The sequence below is a fragment of the Primulina eburnea genome, chromosome 3, assembly GCF_022965805.1.
Source record: "Primulina eburnea isolate SZY01 chromosome 3, ASM2296580v1, whole genome shotgun sequence".
Taxonomy (NCBI): domain Eukaryota; kingdom Viridiplantae; phylum Streptophyta; class Magnoliopsida; order Lamiales; family Gesneriaceae; genus Primulina; species Primulina eburnea.
The window spans coordinates 51,628,274-51,648,086 of NC_133103.1; the positions used below are offsets into that span (position 1 = coordinate 51,628,274).

General features: G+C 38.7%; 2 protein-coding genes across 4 annotated transcripts; one reads left to right on the top strand and one right to left on the bottom strand.

The window, feature by feature from the left end:
- Nucleotides 1–12,382: 12,382 nt before the first annotated feature.
- Nucleotides 12,383–15,353, bottom strand: LOC140827864 (pentatricopeptide repeat-containing protein At3g23020). Its single transcript, XM_073190777.1, has one exon. The coding sequence runs from the start codon at nt 15,263–15,265 to the stop codon at nt 12,524–12,526; it is 2,742 nt and encodes a 913-aa protein (XP_073046878.1). The 5' UTR covers nt 15,266–15,353; the 3' UTR covers nt 12,383–12,523.
- Nucleotides 15,354–16,866: 1,513 nt separating this feature from the next.
- Nucleotides 16,867–19,212, top strand: LOC140827865 (photosynthetic NDH subunit of subcomplex B 5, chloroplastic). Of its 3 annotated transcripts, none has more exons than XR_012117048.1 (6): nt 16,867–17,183; nt 17,292–17,352; nt 18,328–18,390; nt 18,487–18,545; nt 18,630–18,917; nt 18,996–19,212. XR_012117048.1 is itself a non-coding variant. In XM_073190778.1 (5 exons), exons 1-5 carry the CDS (start codon nt 16,932–16,934, stop codon nt 18,864–18,866), a joined length of 672 nt encoding a protein of 223 aa, XP_073046879.1. In that variant the 5' UTR covers nt 16,868–16,931; the 3' UTR covers nt 18,867–19,212. The 3 variants fall into 3 exon arrangements, 1 of the variants encoding a protein (XP_073046879.1); XR_012117049.1 differs by having other exon boundaries at nt 16,868–17,183; nt 19,015–19,212; XM_073190778.1 differs by having other exon boundaries at nt 16,868–17,183; nt 18,630–19,212.
- The last annotated feature ends 601 nt before the right edge of the window (nt 19,213–19,813 follow it).

The window sequence follows — 19,813 nt, forward strand, 5'->3', positions numbered from 1 at the left end:
ACGATGCTCTTTGGGCGTATAGGACTGCTTTTAAAACACCTATAGGCACTACACCGTATAGGCTTTTGTTTGGTAAAGCATGTCATCTACCTGTTGAGTTAGAGCATCGAGCATACTGGGCCACAAAAGCGCTAAACTTAAATTTTACTGATGCAGGTGAACAGCGGTTGCTTCAATTGGACCAGTTGGAGGAATTCCGAAATTTGGCCTATGATCTTGCACTGTCTTACAAGGAGAAAACCAAAAAGGCTCATGACAAGAGAATCATCGAGAGAGAATTTAAAGTGGGTGAAAGTGTTCTGCTCTACAACTCCCGGTTGCGCTTGTTTCCCGGTAAATTGAAGTCGCGATGGTCCGGTCCATTCGTGATCTCGAAAGTTTATCCATCGGGGGCTGTCGAATTGAAAGATGGGAAGGACGGGACATTCACGGTCAATGCCCAGCGCCTCAAGCACTACATGGGTGGCACAGTTGAGCCACAACTTGGAATCACACGGTTCCAAGATAATCCGAACTGAGACAGACCGACAGTCAAGCTCTCGACTATAAATTGAGAACTATTCTTTTTCCCTTATCTTGCATTTAATTCAATTTTAATTATTGTCATCCTTATTCGTATTTATTGTTCTTCTCGTTTCTTGTTCTTAATTTTTGTTATAAAAAAAAAATAAGAAAAAGATAGAAAAAAAAAAATTTGAAAAATTGGCAGAACAGTCGGCGCTCGAGCGGTAGTTTTCTACCGCCCGAGCGCGGACGTCTACTTTGGGTGATTTCATCTCGAGAGGTTGGCGCTCGAGCGGTAGTTTTCTACCGCCCGAGCGCGCACGCACACATTTGAAAAAATTAAAACAGAGAAGGTCGCGCTCGAGCGGTAGTTTTCTACCGCCCGAGCGCGCCTACTTTATATGCGCGAATTCCTTCTCCCCTCTCTCATTCTGCACACACTCTTCACACATTCCTCCCCAAATCCCTAACTTTCCCTCACCCCCTTTTCGATTTCTTGGTGCAGGAACCTCAATCCTTACTAAAAATTTCGGCAAGGTGGAACACTCCTCTTCGGGAAACTAGAGACGTCATCACTCCGGTCATCTTCTCCGATTCACCCACCATCTCTCTCATCCACGACTATGGCTCCCAAGAGACAAAAAGGTAACCCCGGCTCCTCCTCTTCGTCTTCGTCATTTGATAAACATCGTTTTGTGAATGAGGCGGCTAGGGAGCGATTTGAGCATGGTAAAATTCACCGCAACCCCATTCCCGAAAGGGGATTTCGCCGTACAACTGATGATAGATACGTCCCGACCCTTATTGACTTGGGGAGACGTGGGTGGGAGAAATTTAGTGAGCCACCTAAGCCGGCTGTGGTATCGGTGGTTCGTGAATTCTACGCGAATGCCGGTGAGCGAGATGACGGTCGGGCATTCGTTCGAGGGAAGCTTGTGCCATTTAATTCTGCCACACTCAATGCCCTTTTAGAAACCGCGGAAGTGGACGACTCAAACTACCAGGCATTGGTTGTGGAGCCAAACTATGATTTAATTATTGAGACCTTGTGTTATCCGGGCGCAATGTGGAAGCCGGTGGGCGGACCGCCGAGCTGTTTTGAGGAGAGGTACTTGAAGACTGAGGCTGCCTTGTGGTATTTGTTTGTAGCCCGTCGGATGATGCCCGTCTCGCACAAGAGCGAGGTTCAGAAAGAGCGAGCGGTGCTACTGTTTGCATTGGGACAAGGATACCACATCAATGTGGGAAAACTCATATCGGCGCAGATCATGTTGAGTGCCCGCAACAGCCATATCGGGCTTTTCTTCCCGACAATTATCTCAGAATTATGTGCCCGGGCAGGGGTTCAGTTCCGGGACGACGAGGAGTGGCTTCAACCGATGAAGCCTATTTCTGTTGAGGATGAGCGAAAGAAAAGAGCGAAACGCCGTGTCGACTTCCCCGAGCGGGAGGAGGGAGCTGGTGGCTCCCGCACTGCCGTCCCACGCCTTCTACCCCCACAACCCCGCCGGCGAACGACGAATGATAAAATGGATGAGAATCTCGCCTTCCAAACACATCAGGGCCAGTTCAACTCGTACGTTGCAGACCATTTATCTCACCTTCCAAATCTCATCAGGGCGATTTTCTTACCTTATTTTGGATGGGGGTTGCTATGGAAAGGAGATTGGTCGACTTTTGGAGGGGATTCAGACATATTTTCGAGAGAAGGAGGAGTTTTGGGAGAGCTTTTGCACTTGGATTGAAGATTCGACGATTTCCGGGCTTTGTTCTTCGCAGATTCCGTCACGCCTAGTATTTCTAGTTTATTTTCCTTTGTTTAAACATTGTTTTGCTTCTTTTAACTATGAATTCTAGTAGCTAACTTTTATATTTGTTGGGATAAAAGGGGATCCTACCCCAAACTTTTAGTTGTTAGTTTATATTTCGATTTGTGATTTATTCTTGATTGTTCTACGATTTTCATTGTGTCGTTGAGCGTAGCTAACTTTAACGACTATTTTATATCGCGAGTGAGTTCGAGAGAATAACTTGTGATAGGAACGAGTAGTATAATTCGCGGATCTACAATTTGCATAGATATATGAAATTGGATACGTGCCGATAGTCATAGTCCTTAGGGTCGAAAACTAGGGGATTTCATCAATCGAAATGCGATTCATTCTTGATAAATAATTAAAGATATTTAATTACTTCATTGAGTGAATTAGTTTGGCATAGCTCGAGAGAGTGTGTTCAATTGAATAGGAAATCCTGTCGGAAGCGTAGAACACAATCGAACAAATTAATTAATTAAAAAGGGGTAGGTGAACCAGAATTCCCAACAAATTCTTTTATCAGTTGAAATTTAATCACTCGATTTAGCATTCTTGTTTCATCATTTAATCTTTGAACTTGTTTATATAAATTTTCCTGCATTTTATTAGTCATAAAGCAATCAAACCAATTTCGTCGCTAAAGTTTGAATAACTGAAATAATAATTGTTAAACACAGTTCTCAGTGGAACGATACTCGTATTCATATACACTATATTATTACTTGACATCGTGCACTTGCGATTACATTTTGAGCATACAAAATCATATTTTATTGGGTATTTTACTGTGCAAGTTTTGCTCGATTAATATCACCGCCGTCGGATACCGCGATTATACGTAGATGGATCCATCGACTAGAGCTGATACGAAAGTTACAACTAATGAACGGAATTCAAATAAAGAAAATTGAACACGTATATGTTGATATGATGCGATATGGACTCGTTTATGCTTTGTCATGTCATGTTTATGCTTTCGCTTTTGAGATAATGAAGTGTATTTTAATTACAATATTTCTCACGGTTGCATGTTATGTATATATACTTGCTATTGCAGTTCAGGTGTGTTAAGTCATTAGACTCACTAAGTGTGATTGATGCAGGTGAGCATGATGATGTGGAGACTAGAGGCGCTGAAGATTGAGTAGGCGGAGTTGGGTGTGGGCACGTTAACCCGAGCACCTTGCATTTTTCCATTGATGATTTTGACAGACGTTGAGTTCTTTTAAAACAGCATACTAGAAGATTGATTTCATTTTAAAATTTAATTAACTGCAGTTATTTTTATTATGAACTGCTTTTATTGCATGCATGTGTTTGAGTATTTCCGAAAAATAGCTTTTAAAAAAATATTTAAGCAGTATATGCTACACTAGCATTATAATGTCAACTGGCATACACATCTCTTAATAAGATATAAGCGTAAATTTGATACCAAGTTAAATCAAAACAAATCACACCACTATAATTATATTAAAATTGAATTATAATATGATAGATAATGTGGAATTTCATGTTACATTGACAATTTGGAGTTATTATTTGCAGTTTGTTTGAGATCGAGTTAGGCACATTCACTTATATTTGTATATTGTCGCACTTAACATATTATATCAGATAAATTATATTATATTTAACTCGAGCATGTTATTTATATACAAAGAACAATTTCTTCTAACATAAAACTAAATCGTCATGAAATATATTTTTCCTCTTTACATTACATTAGTATTTTTCTCTCTTTAACATACAATTTTTGTATTGATGGGATTCAAAATTTCTAAGTAAATTATTCAAAATGTTTAGATATATATAAAAATATGCTTCGGGTAAGGTCTAGTGAACCCGGTACTTCAAACTGGTTCAGTACAGTCGGACAACAGTCAGCTTCGAATTTGCACAAACTAACATAAACTAGAGGACATCATAAGTATAGCGTTACAACTTATCTGATATTTAAATCAGTACTGTCTACTCACCACCATAAATATTTGGGACTTCACTCGATAAAATTTATCATATTGCTCGACTGGTCTGCCCTGATCATCTCGATAAGCATTATGACCAGGTAGATGACAATTTGGAGTTCATGCAAAATTCTGGTCCGAGACCAAGCCCTAATTGTATCAATAATACATCCATTATTTATATAACGCCCCAGATTCGAAGACTGTCCTCACTGTACCAAGACGAGTCTTTACAGCGTCCTTATGTCCTCACTCACACGCACCCTAAGAAACTTCCCAAGGGGTCACCATCCCAGAATTGCCCCAAGTCAAGCACGCTTAACTTTGCAGTTCTTATGTGATGAGCTACCAAAAAGAAGGTCAAGCACGCTTAACTTTGGAGTTCTTATGTGATGAGCTACCGAAAAAATCTAAGGTCAAGCACGCTTAACTTTGGAGTTCTTATGTGATGAGCTACCGAAAAAAAGATTTTTTTCGGTAGCTCATCATATAAGAACTCCAAAGTTAAGCGTGCTTGACTTGGGGCAATTCTGAGATGGGTGACCCCCCTGGGAAGTTTCTCAGGGTGCGTGTGAGTGAGGACATAAGCACGCTGGAAAGACCCGTCTTGATACAGTGAGGACAGTCGTCGAATTTGGGGCGTTACAGTTGGTATCGGAGCCGACCTCTCCGAGTAAGGTGTGGTTCGAGGACTAACCAAGCAGAAGCTGGTGGGCATGTGAGGCCTGGGGCCGAAGAGGACGGGGGGGTGATCGACGGTGACATGAGATTGCACGGACAATGAGCGGCTTCTGGCAGGCTTCTAGGCGGAGGGAACATGGATAAACCGATCTTCCACCGGAAAGAGAGGGATTCAGAAACTGTTTAGGTGTGGGACTGTGCAGTTGAAGAGGGCTTAAAAGATTTGATAGGTAATACTCATATCAAGAAGGTGCATCTTCTTTTCGGTAGCTCATCATATAAGAACTCCAAATTTAAGCGTGCTTGACTTGGGGAAATTCTGGGATGGGTGACCTCCTGGGAGTTTCCTGGGGAGCGTGTGAGTGAGGACATAAGCACGCTAGAAAGACCTGTCTTGGTACAGTGAGGACAGTCGTTGAATCAGGGGCGTTACAGTTAGTATCAGAGCCGACCTCTCTTAGTACGGTATGGTTCGGGACGACCAAGCGGAAGCTGGTGGGCATGTGAGGCCCGGGGCCGAAGAGGGCGGGGGGTGATCGCCGGTGCCATGAGGTTGAACGGACAATGAGCGACTCCTGGTAGGCTTCTAGGTGGAGGGAACATGGATAAACCGATCCTACACCGGAATGAGAGGGATTCTGAGACTGTTAAATGTAATGGACTGTACAGTTGAAGAGGGATTAAAAGATTTGATATGTACTACTCATATCAAGAAAGTGTATCATCTTTTCGGTAACTCATCACGTAAGAATTCCAAAGTTAAGCATGCTTGACTTGGGGAAATTTTGGAATGGGTGACCTCTTGGGAAGTTTCCTATGGTACGTGTGAGTGAGGACATAAGCACGCTGGAAAGAATCGTCTTGATACAGTGAGTACAGCCGTCGAATCTGGGCCGTTACATTTCCACTTCTCGTTTCTTGGGCTAACATGGTGACCTATGTTAGGTGGATGGTTGGTGAAGAAAAATTCAAGCAAAACATGTAGCAAACCATTATCGACTAGGCTGCTGTATTTGGTGGAAAAAAATGTATGGGTTCACACCATGTTTTGCACCTATAAATAGGTAGCTTCCAACTTCATTTAGATTCATCCCAACAAGATTTTCAGCATTGTGCAAAGAAAAACAAGAGTTTTTTTTCTTAAGTGTGAGGCTTTCTTGTGAGTTAGAGAAAATATTTTCTCGGTTATACTCGAGTTGGGAGTGTGAGATATTTCGTGTATTATTGTATACACTTGTTGTAATATTTCTCCTATTATAAAAGATTTGAAGTAGCTCCGTGGACGTGGCCTATCTTGGGTGAACCGCGTAAATCTTTGTGTTCTTGTTGATTATTTTATTCCGAATTTTTGGGTACTATATTATCATCATGGTCGCCATCGTTTCGGTGTAATTAACCCCAACAACTGGTATCAGAGCCTTCTTGTGAAAATACTTAAGAATTCTGAGTATGCTCTGTGGTTCCAGCCTTGTCTGATTTCCACATCGGAAAAGATTTTTTAGATTTTTTGCTAAAGCTAGAGAAGTGATGGCCGGAGATGATGGATCGGGACCGGGAATCAACAAGTTCGATATAACGGATTTTTCATTCTGGCAGTTACAGATTAGAGATTATCTGTATATCAAGAAGCTGCATCAACCTCTATCAGGAAAGAAGCCGGAAAAAATGGTGGGTGATGATTGGGAGCTCCTTGACTGACATGTGTTAGGTGTGATACGATTGACCCTAACGAAGAATGTGGCACATAACGTGGCATAGGCAAAAACCACAGAAGATATGATGTCTATTTTATCGGACATGTACGAGAAGCCATCAGCAAACAACAAAGTGCATCTCATGAAAAAGTTATTCAACTTGAAAATGAGAGAAGGTGCTTCGGTGGCTAAACACATCAATGAGTTCAACACGATTATTTCTCAGCTAACATCAGTTGAAATTAATTTTGATGATGATATTTGTGCACTTATTCTTTTGGCGTATTTACCAAATGTTTAGGAACCAATGCGGGTAGCGGTTAGCAACTCTGTTGGAAAAATAAATTTACAATTCAATGATGTCAGTGATCAAATTCTTGCTGAAGAAGTTCGCAGGATGGATTCGGGTGAAGGAACATCAACGAGATATGCTCTAAATCTCGAGAACAGAGGAAGGGGCAGGAGTGGCGAAACGAGTTCTAACCGATGGCGCGGTAGGTCCAAGTCAAGAAATAGAAAAGACAAAAGAAACTTTGAAAAGAATTTGAAGTGCTGGAATTGTGGTGAAACCGGTCACTTGAAAAAGAATTACAAGTCAACAAAGAATAATGCAAATGATGTCATTGAGGAGGTACATGATGCTATTTTACTATCCATGGAAAGCTCGGTTGATTATTGGGTTATGGACTCAGGAGCTTCGTTTCACACTACTGGTAATCGTGATGTATTCGATAATGACATCGTTGGCGATTACAGAAAATTTTCCTGGCTGATGGAAAACCGTTGGAAATAATTGGTATGGGTGATGTCCGGATGAAGATGTCAAATGGACTTGTTTAGAAAATCAACAAAGTTAGGCATGTACCGAAACTGACAAGAAATCTGATCTCGGTGGGACAGCTCGATGACGAAGGCCATAATGTGAACTTTGTTGATGGTTCTTGGAAAGTGAACAAGGGAGCCATGATTGTTGCTCGAGAAAAGAAAACTGAAACACTTTATATAACTTCCAGTTGTAAAGACACATTAGCAGCTGTGGATGCCGAAGCTAATTCAAGCCTATGGCAGTGTAGGCTTGGGCATATGAGTGAAAAGAGAATGAAGATGATTGTATCAAACGGGAAGCTACCAGAATTAAAGAACGTTGAACATAAGCTATGTGAAAGCTGTATCTTTGGAAATCAGAAAAAGATGAGCTTTTCAAAAGGCGGTAGAGAACCGAAAGCAGTAAAGTTGGAATCGAACCACTGGAGAGAAAATTTCAGTGTAATCAATGCCTTCCTTTTGTTTAAAACCTTTTACAACAGGTCTTGCCTTGTACCTCTTGCTACCATCATGTTCTTCTTTTAACCGGTACACCACTTGTTATGTAATGCCTTTTACCTTGCGCAATTTCTGTCAACTCCCACGTCTGATTGGATGACAGTGAATCCATCTCATCTTCCATGGCTAACTCCAACTTGGTTGAATCATCATTTTGCATTGCCTCTTCATAGGTCTCTGGTTCACCTTTGTCTGTCAGCAAAATATAGTGAAAGTGCGGTAGAGTATCTATCAGGTGGTCTAATTGTTCTCACCGATCTTCTGAGTTCAATTATCGGAGTTTGTGGCTCATCATCTTGTGCAGTTGATTCTTCATCTTCCTGGTTACTGCTTTTTGATTCATTCACATGAATATCTATCAATGGCACTTCATCTTTATTCTTGACTTCAGAACTTTCATATTCAGTTCCAATGTCTGACTTATCCTTGTAAAGAACTTGCTCATTGAAGATTACATCTCTGCTCCGAATGATTTTCCGGTTTTGGTCATTCCAGAAATGATAAACAAACTCATTATCTACATAACCAATAAAGAAACAAAATTTGATTTCGGATCAAGCTTTGTTCTGCTAGCTGAGTCAATATGAACATAGAATAAACATCCAAACACTTGCAAGAAAGAAAGATTTACTTCTTTGCTGCTCCATACCTCTTCGGGTATTCTGCAGTCAAGCGGTATCAAAGGTACTCTGTTGATAAGATATGCTGCAGTGTTAACAGGATTGGCACAGAGTGATTTTGGTAATCCAGAATGCAGTGGCATGCTCCTAGCACGTTCATTCAAAGTCATATTCATCCTTTCAGCTACACCGTTCTGTTGAAGTGTACCAGGAATGGTTTTCTTCATCTTGATCTCGTTCTGTACACAATATTTCTTGAACTCGTCATCTTCATATTCACCACCGTTATCAGACCGTAAGCACTCCACCTTCAAGTTGATCTCATTCTCAACCATGGCTTTCCGTCTTTTAAAGGTATAAATATCATATTTATTTTTCAGAAAATAAACCCAAACTTTTCGGCTCGAATCGTCGATAAATGTGACATAATATCTTGAGCCTCCAAGGGAATTCTCAGGAGATGGTCCCCATACATCAGTATGAATATTTGGTTTTAAAAGCAGTTTTCCACTCGTCACCTTCCCTCATTCTAATTTGGTGATAACCACTCTTCAAGTCAATTTTACTAAAGACACATGCACCATGCAATTCATCTAACATATCATCTAGTCTAGGTATGGGGTGCCTATACTTGATGGTTATGTTATTAATTGCTCTACAATCTACACACATACGCCATGATCCATCTTTCTTAGGAACTAATAAAACAGGTACGGCACAAGGTGACATGGACTCAAGCACAAACCCTCTATCTAATAACTCACATACCTGTCGTTGAAGTTAACTACAATCAGGACTGTACTCGGATTAGTAGCAAAAAAAGATTTACATCTGGAGCAGTTAGATGTAAAGACTGCATTTCTTCATGGTGACCTAGATGAAGAAATTTATATGAAGCAGCCACATGGCTTTGAAGTACGGGGAAAAAGAAAATGGTGTGCAAACTTCAGAAGAGCTTATATGGTCTCAAACAAGCCCCAAGACAGTGGTACAAGAGTTTGATGGTTCATGAGTAATAATGGTTTCCTGAGGTGTCAGGCTGATCACTATTGTTATGTTAAGAAGTTTGATGGTTCTTATATCATTCTACTGCTATATGTAGATGATATGTTGATAGTAGGAGCTTGTCTGGAGGAGATTGGTAAACTCAATAAAGAGTTAACAAAAGAATTTGCTATGCAAGATTTGGGTTCAGCAAAGCAAATCCTTGGAATGAGGATCTTAAGAGATCAGGTGAACGGAATCTTGAAGTTATCTCAAGAAGAGTACGTAAAAAAGGTGGTTAGCAGATTTAACATGGATGAAGCTAAACATGTGAGTACTCCTTTGGCTAGTCATTTTAAACTAACCAAAGCACAATCACCATCGACGGAGCATGAGAAGGTTTATATGAACAAGGTTCCTTATGCTTCTGTTGTCGGAAGCCTCATGTATGAAATGGTGTGCACTAGACCAGACATAGCACATGCAGTGGGAGTTGTGAGCAGATTTATGAGCAATCCAGGAAAACAACACTGGGAAGCAGTTAAATGGATTCTAAGGTACTTGAAAGGTACTGCTAGTTTATCTTTATGCTTCAGAAGGTCAAATTTTGGCTTACAGGATTTTGTCGATGACGACATGGGAGGTGGCCTCGATTGCAGAAAAAATACCACTGGGTATGTTCACATTAGGTGGTACGACAATAAGCTGGGTATCTAAGTTGCAAAAGATAGTTGTGCTTTCAACTACTGAAGCTGAGTACGTAGCAGTTACAGAAGCTAGGAAAGAGATGATATGGTTGAGATATTTTTTGCAAGAATTGGGTCAGAAGCTTGAAGGTTTCACATTACACTGTGACAGTCAGAGTGCTTCATTTAGCAAAAAATCATGTTTATCATGCTAGGACAAAGCATATACAAGTTAGGTACCATTTCATCAGATCAGTACTGGAAGATGGAGTCTTGATGCTTGAGAGATTTCTGGAAGTAAAAATCCAGCTGATATGCTCACGAAGACGGTAACCTTTGACAAACTGAAGTTGTGTTCAACTTCAGTCGGACTGAAAGTGTGAAAAAGAATATATGATCTGCTGCATTGGTGGTGTGAAGACATGATTATAATCGAGTCTTCAAGTGAGAGAAACATTAGGTGGATGGTTGGTGAAGAAAAATTCAAGCAAAACATGCAGCAAATCATTATTGACTAGGCTGTTGTATTTGGTGGAAAAACTTGTATGGGTTCACACCATGTTTTGCATCTATAAATAGGTAGCTTCCAATTTCATTTAGATCCATCCCAACAAGCTTTTTAGCATTGTGCAAAGAAAAACCAGAGTGTTTTTTCTTAAGTGTGAGGCTTTCTTGTGAGTTAGAGAAAATATTTTCTCGGTTATACTCGGGTTGGGAGTGTGAGATATTTAGTGTTTCATTGTATACACTTGTTGTAATATTTTTCATGTTATAAACGATTTGCTATAGCTCCGTGGACGTAGTCTTTCTTGGGTGAACAACGTAAATCTGTGTTCTTGTTGATTATTTTATTTCGCATTTTTTGTTACTATATTATCATCATGGTCGTCATCGTTTCAGTGTAATTACCCCCAACAACCTTCATAGTTTAGGATTCATGCTTTAAATCAAGGGACGAAATGTGTGAAATAATTAATCTAGATTGATACTCACGGAGAATTTATGGTCCGATCCCAGCAAGTGTCACTAGTCCAGACGCAAGTTATGAAATTACCCTGAGCCTGAAATCACGAATAAGATCGTTAGAAGGGGGCCATGAGGGTGTCCTGGCGTACCCCTCCGACGCTCAAGTCAGATACTGAAGAGATATGAGGGGAGCAGCTAAGGGTGCTGCTGAAAATAATATAGTGAATGAATCAACTGAACACTCAAACCTAGTATTTATAGGAGAATACATGGGTCTTTGATAGTCTTGTCTTCCATTTGGGCTAGGGATGGGCCAGGGGTAGCGGTAGGGATGGATCAGGGATAGTGGGCCCATCCATGGGGTATCATATATATTACTCTTTTGAGTTTTTCTCACACACCGATTTTTATTCAGTTAAATATACAAATGCGAACTAGTTTAGGCTGGAGTCCGGTTCATCTTAATTAATATTCGTATTCAAAATTGATTCGTTTAGTTTGAACTCAGTCATCCATATTTGTTAAACAGATATTTTGAAATATAGCATTTGTTTGTTATTTTATTTAATTTTAAATAAATTAAAATTCTTGAGCGACTAACAAATTATTGAACAATATGATTCAATTTTTAATTATAGTTTCTGTGATATTTGAAGTATAGCTTGCGTTTGACCTCTATTCAACTTCCATTGTCCTATTTTCTCGACATAGCCCACCTTACCACGAATGGAGAGAGGGGGATGGGGGCAGAACCATTGGTTTGTATATAATATATGTGAACCAGAATATCATAGTACTATAAAACTATTATTTAAATTGAAAAAAAAAAATCCCTCTCTTTTCCAAAGTTTGCAAGAGTTCCATTTTTGAAACCTTAAGCTCTTTTCCAACTTTGTTTACTTCCACGCACTTTTCTGTAGTTGAAGCGTTTGAAATTTGGCTCTAAATGATATTAGTTTCTTTACATTAGCATAACAGCATTTACTCGGTTAACTGCAAAATCTATGGAATCCCAAGCCTTCTGCAATGTGAGCGCTGCGTTATCCCAACATTGATTGGATGTTGTTTCGTTTCTTGTAATGTGGCAAACATATAGTCAACAAAGCGATAAATATAGCAGATGATGTAGCTAGAACCATGTCACGAGAATTGCTCTGGGTGATAGCTCTGTGTTTAAATACATTATACAACTACGCAGAACTCGGGAGCAAAGTCTTCGTGTTCTCTTTGAAACAAGGAGCAAAACTAGATGCTATACATACAAACATCACCATGATCATTTCAGCCGATGACAGAACGAAGAGTTGAAGTCCATGCTTGCAAACCCTTCTGAGCATCCTTCTTCCTTATCAGTTCAAGATTGTTGACTGCACTAGTTGGAACTCCACATTTCAAGAGAACTATTTTGAGCGTTTTGAACGTAGAATTGTCCGGTTGAATATCAGATCGCAGCATCTCATCGAAAGTTGCTGCTGCCTCCTTAAAACGCCCGTCAGTTGCATACAATCCTAGTACGTTATTGAAACTCAACAAGTCGGTCATGAGTCCCTGTTCCCTCATTTTTCGTGCAATACCAAATGCTTCCACAAACCTCCCATTTTTCTTGTACATACGCAGCATCATAGCATAGGAAAATTCGTTTGCATTCCCGGATTGGATCAGATTCTTGAATATTCTTTCCGCCTCGGATATCATAGACCTCTCACTAAAGAGATCGATCATACAATTCGAGGAGTATACGTCTACACCTGCCTCAAATGATTGAAGCGCCTCATATGCTTCTCGAGCTTCTCCTAATAATCCCACTTTCGTATATAGCTTGATTAAAGACTTGCATATAACATCATTTACAGGCAAGTCCAAGTCTCTCATGGCTTTTACATAATTTTTAGCTTCTTTTACGTTTCCTGTGTCTGCAAAAGCATTTATCAGGACACCGAAAACAATGGCATCTGGTTTTATGTCATATCCAACCATCTCTTCGTATAAACTTATGGCCATGTCCACCTGGCCTAACTTTGAATAACTCGATATCACAGCACAATATGGGACACAATCGAGCACCAATCCAGCCTGTTGCATTCTTGTAAGATAGAAAGTCGCCTTTTGTGGCAGGTCAGCGCTAGAAAGCATTTGTACGAGGGAATTATAGCTACATCTATCAGGAATTACACCATATCTGTCCATGCTATCAAATAAGCAGCAGGCTTGTTCGAATTTCTCGCTGATGCCGTATGCTTTAATCATCACATTAAACTCAAGGACACTCGATCTTTTCTTCTCTAGGCAACAGTTGAAAACTTTCTCAGATTCCAAGACATGCCCCCTTTCGCCAAAAGCATCAATGTTGGCCGAGTAACATTCAGAACTCATGTTCCCTGCAATGTGGAATCTCTCGAACCATGCCCACGATGATTCCAACATCCCGGATTCTATGTACATTCGAGTCAAAGAAGATTGTGTGAATTCGTCAATCTCCAATCCTCTTTCATCCATCTCCGAGACAAGATCCTCAGCTTCAGAAACCATTTGCCTTATTGAGAATGCATAAAGGAGGGTTCGATAAGTGACAGCATCTGGTTCAAGAGAAGCATCTTTCATCTTCTTCAAATAGATCGATGCCATATCGATGTCATCTTGCTTAGCATAAAGGGAGATGAGAATGTTGAATGTTCGAGTATCGGGAGAGCAGTTAACCTCCTCCATTTTCTTTATCAGCGAGGCAACTTCCCCTAGCTGACCATTATTACCATACATGTGTATCAAAGTATTGAAAGTCACCGTGGTGGGCACAATCTCTTCTTTGAGCATTCTTTCAAAAGTTTCACCTGCTTCTTGGAGTTTCCCACCTTTTCCATAAGTGTCGATCAAGGTATTATACGTATACACGCTCAAACAAGCATTTACCCCCGAATCACCATTAGCACCTCCTTTGCTCCTCGATGTAACACTTCTACACTCATCCACCACCCGCTCACTGACCGACCATTTCTTGAAAAACTCCTCAGCTGTCTCAAACTCCCCTGCCTTTTTATACATTTGAACCACAGTCCCCATGGTAACTTCATCTGGCTCCATTCTACGTTCCTTCATCAATTCCAAATACTTGATTGCTTCCTCCCTGAGCCCACCTTTGCTATACACATCAATCAAAGTTCCATAAGTTGAATTTATTGGCTGGATCTCCCTCTCCACCATTTCGCCCCACAACCTCTCAACCTCGCACCACTGCCGTGCTTTCCCAAGAATCCTAAGCATTATGTTGTAATGAATGACATTCACTTCATAACATCCTTTCCCTTTAAACCACTCGAAAATCTCCATAGCCCTTTCCCACTGCAACTGCTCTTTCAAAAGTATGCTCCTTTCTTTGTTAGTCAAGTTCATTGCCCAAGGCTTTAATGCTTCGTCCAAGTCCTCAACAACCTCCAGAGCTTCCAACATCGCAGGAATACACCCCCCATATCTCCTCCATTTCGTCGAACATTTGGCACGCACTTTGTCCTCCACTCCCCTTAACCCCCCTACGCCACTAACCTTTCCATTAAATTCTCTCACCCCACCATTTTTGCTCACCTTTCCTTTCACAAACACACCATTTCTCCCACCATTAATCAACGAACAATCTTCATACACTTTCTCCACACCATCTCCAGACCTCAAATCCACCCGAAAATTTCCGTTCATCTTAACCCCACCATCAAGATTTCCCACTAAATCTTCCCGCGACACCGCCGCTTCAACTAACCCTTCATTCTTGTCATTAAAGACATCACCTTGAGTTCGTAAACTAGCCCCAAAGCCACCATTTTTCTCAGCTCTACCGCGTGGGTTTCCCGCAGAACCATTCTTGGAAATTTTCCCAACACTTGGACACTTCAAAACTTGTTTGCGCTGCTCCTTATTGAACTGATCATCGGATTTCTTGAAGGGTGGAGTGACTGAAGCTCCCGCGCTTGGTGTTGTGGCCTTTATGGAATTAAATATGTGTAAACAGTTAGCGTCTGGAAACTTAGCTAACATGGTGGATTTTCGGAACACGGAGATAAATTCACGGAGCTGAAAGCCGAACGAATTCAACGGAGAATGAAGGAATTTATTTATATTACCTTGAAATCCATCGAAAAACAGAACCTATCAAATTATAATTTGTTATTATAAAAATTTTAAAACAAAATTTGATATTTCTATTCCCAAAAAATATGCCAACCTTATATTTCAATGAGTCGTTAAACTTTGTTTAACTAGAATTTGTAAATCAACTTGATTTCTTTGTAAGATTTAAACAATAGTTTATAAACATTTTTTTTTATAATCTCATAAATCTATAGTTGGAAGATTATATAAGACAAATTGCGTAAAACGGTGCACCAATTTGTTTATATTTCTATCGACATGACAAAAACTATCAAACATATATGTGTAAGAGAGCTAAAATATCCAAATCGGAATTACTTTCAGAGCTTAGATTTTGCGAAGATGAGGTAAGTGTTTGGATAGCTAAGGAAGAATTTAAACAAACTCGAACAAAGTTAAACTCACCTTTAAGAACAAAGCAACATACCATGATATATCACTCAATCTTGTCGCAAAAACGATCATGAATGACGAATACCTCTAGCCGAAGCAACAAAAACCGAGCCAAGATGATCTCGAATCACTACACCCACACTAACGCAGTGACTTATCTGATTATACCATGCATCCACATCAAGTCTAAAACATCTCATTAGATATTTATCCACATTTTCTCTATGAATTAGATTGATTAGGTTACGTCTAGGGAAAGTTAAGTGGACATTACTCTCCTAGCACAAACTATATTAATCAATTATAGCCTAGCTAGAACACGAAAAGTTATTTTTCATGAGAGTCACTCGAGGGATTTATCCATCACTCCCAATTTTTTTTTACCTTTACTGGTATCCTACATCATTAACAAAACAACTAACTTAACATGATTATGGATTTGCCTGTAACTAATTAATCTGTGTTCTTTTAGATAAGACCCTTTAAACTTTCAAAAAAAAATTTCAAGAAAAACAATTTCTGTTGTCGAAAATGGACTCAGTTCGGAGAAAAAGGGAAAAAATCATGGTTTTCTTCTCCCCTTTGGAGTATGGTAAAAAAGCTCAATTATATATGTGAGTTATAAAGATATAAAATTTATTTTTTGAAATATATATAAATTAACACTCGATAACCTATACTTAGATCTATGTATAGCGCACAAACATGGTGCTGCTCGATTGCCTGATTCATGTTCACTTCGGATTTCTTTGTAAGATTTAAATCGTGTCTACGATAAACGTTGGATAGCCAAATACAAAACGGAGAACTGCAATACGAGAAGTTATGTGATGACAATAATATCATAAAATAAAAATCATAAAACACTTAAAATATTCAAATAAAAGCAAAATGAAAAGCAACTATATAAATACAATTTATTGGATAACAAATGAAAGTTCTCCATCTCTCATTCACAAATCACAATCCCTCCCACATCTAAACTCACCGAGTGAATATACCTATTCAAAGTAACAACCCAATAAAAAAGAGTGTTATAACACGTGTCGGTTTCTGATTAGACATTCATGTAGATGAAATCGAGTAACTTCGTCATCCGGAAATAATCACAAATTTAAAAACAATAGAAAATGGAGACGAATTCATAAAACAGCTGAAAATGGCGGTTTCAGTGACACTCTCAGCTCTTCCGAGTAGTTCAATCCCCAAGATTTTGTCCCAAAAGAGATCAGAATCATATGAAATTAAAAAATTGGACTTCATTCCGAGTACCCCATCTTCAAAATCTCACGGAATCGGAGTTAATGATGGCAAAAATAGCTCGACGAGATTGTTTGCGGGGCTGTCTGAAGTTGAGCCAGATCTTAATGAAGATCCGAGGGACCCTTGGGAGACTAATGGGATTGACTCGGTATTTTAGTTGTGGATTTAAACAAAAAGTTGGTGAATTTTTCTGGGCTTGTGCTTAATTGGGCAGTTTACAGATTTTTGGTCTTGTTTTCATGATTGGCGATTGCAGGAAGATTTTGTTTATGGGGAGTATGATCAACACCACACCTACTTCGAAGGTGGAGTAAACGGTAATTTTCTTCCTTTTTACTGTTTTATTTTACTTTTGCCTAAGCTTTTTTGTTTGAGATTTTAAATTTGGATAAATTGTATTGGAAAATTGGATTTTTGGTTCTGTTAGTCGACGTTATTCAGTTTTTATGTTTAATTAGTTAAATTTCAGATTTAAGTAGTATTTTTTATTGTAGTAGATTTTTTGTTAGACGTCTATGTCTGATAAAATACGACTCGTGAGACCGTCTCACACAAGTTTTTGCCTATTTATTGTTACTTAGCACTCGATATTGTTGGTATGTGCAACTCCATGTCGATGCTCGCAAGAAAAAATGATTGAAATTACAAACAAAAATTCAAAAAAGAAGAAAAGAAAGAAAGGAGAGGAAGACTGAAATTTGACTGCTGATAGAACAAAAATCACAATATGAGAAAGATCAACTTAGAGATCAATTTTACACTTTCTTGTTAATTGTTTTGGAAATCTTGCACTGTTGCATTTGAAATAATGATGATGCGTGTACATATTTAAGATTTTTTAGCTCTTTTATTCACTGGCCACTCAAATGCTCCTCTCTATTCGAGTAGAAGTCAAGTTTCTTGTCATAAATTATACAGATGATCTTATATCTCGCAATGGCTACTTTCCAAACCTTTTCTTTTCCAATATGTTGATTATTACATGGAAGAAGAAAGAAACCTTTGATTTTAATAGGATATAGGGGTGTATTCAAGTCGTTTTGGATGAGTGAAGGAGTCGAAAAATACAGAGAGATGTGTAAGATACCCATGTAGGGAATGATTGTCAGGTATCCTAGCAAAATATTCAAAATCTTTGGGGTTTCTCATGTAGTTCTTGTTATAAAAATGAACGACGTTCTGGTTAATATATTGGCAAGGTTCAAGCTCAAGCTCGATTAGATCGAATAAGCTAGAGTGGCTCGAAAAATAATTATGTCCAAGTTCTTACATTTTCAAACTTGTAAGTACAGGACCATTTTGGGAAACCCTTTCAGCAGAATATGCATCAATCGGACCTCCGACTGGATTCCAAGGTGCAAAAATAAATGCCCCGTCTAACGATTTTCACTGTTATCCTCATTACTCCATGGATGTGGAATCAACTGATCATTCATTGTATTTTACATTAGGTCTCATTTCATGGCTATTCCTTCCATCGGTTGCAGCTGGAATGTATTTTGATGTTCCGGTATCTGCATATATATATATTTCCATCTTAAATACTCTTTTTAGTTGGACCTATCTAAGTATATTGTGTCTGCAAAACTTGAAGGGAGAGTACTTGTTCATCGGAGCAGCCATTTTTACGGTAGTATTTTGCGTCATTGAAATGAACAAGCCGAGCGAGGCGCACAATTTTGAGCCTCAAATATATAACATGGAAAGAGGAGCCCGTGACAAGTTGATATCTGATTACAACACTATGAACATATGGGAATTCAATGAGAAATATTGGGAAGTGTTGGATTTCACTTTGAAGAAAAATGATATCACAAAGAGATCAGGATGATGGGGATTGGTAAATAACTGAAGTTAAAATCCATCAATTTAGACAGCAAAGGTACATCAAAACACTCTTATCTCTACCATTCCTACCTCATGTATTTACCTTTCATCATATTTTATGCAACATTCCCAGTCGCATCGACGCGTTTCAGGAATTTCGAGTCTTTATTTTTCGCGGGGATCAGAGAAAACTTTCATTTGGAAATTGTTGAATATGGTCTCTAACAAGTGTGGTGTTTCAGATATGTTGATGCTTTTATAATGTATATAGATATATAGATATCATATCCTTTTCAATTCTTGTAATCTACATTTCATTTTAAAAACTTAACTTGAATACCAGTTTACTAGCTTCTTAAGTTATATATTAAAGCGGTTAGTGTACGTTTCAGTAATTTTCTCCATATCTCGACATACCATTAGATCATACTCGTCTTTACATTTTAATGAAAATTGACATTACATTAAAAATCTAAAAGATTAAATTTTTTAGCCATATTATATGGGCAGAAACACTCAAAAGTGCAAAATAGAAATATCCATAATTTGAAAATTTTCAATGCGAGATGGAAGATTTTTTTATAAAAAAAGTCGAATATAATAATTGTTATAAAAAAATTCAATAAAAGATGAAAAATGTGATTTCGTAGATGAGTAAATGACACAAGAATTATTGAAAGATGATGGGAATTATTTTTTAAAAATTATTAATGTGAGAAAATATGGAAATTCACATGGCATGTTACTAAAAACATCTATACCATTGACATAAAATAATGATTTTGTATAATAATTAAATGAAGAAATAGAATAATTATATAATACATTAATTAATTGAAGTGAAATGAAGTCGAAAATTAATTTTGTTTTTAAAATAGTTAAATATGTGATCTCTTAATTATAAGGCAAAAAGCCAAAAACGTACTCTAATTTTGTTATTTACATTCTGTT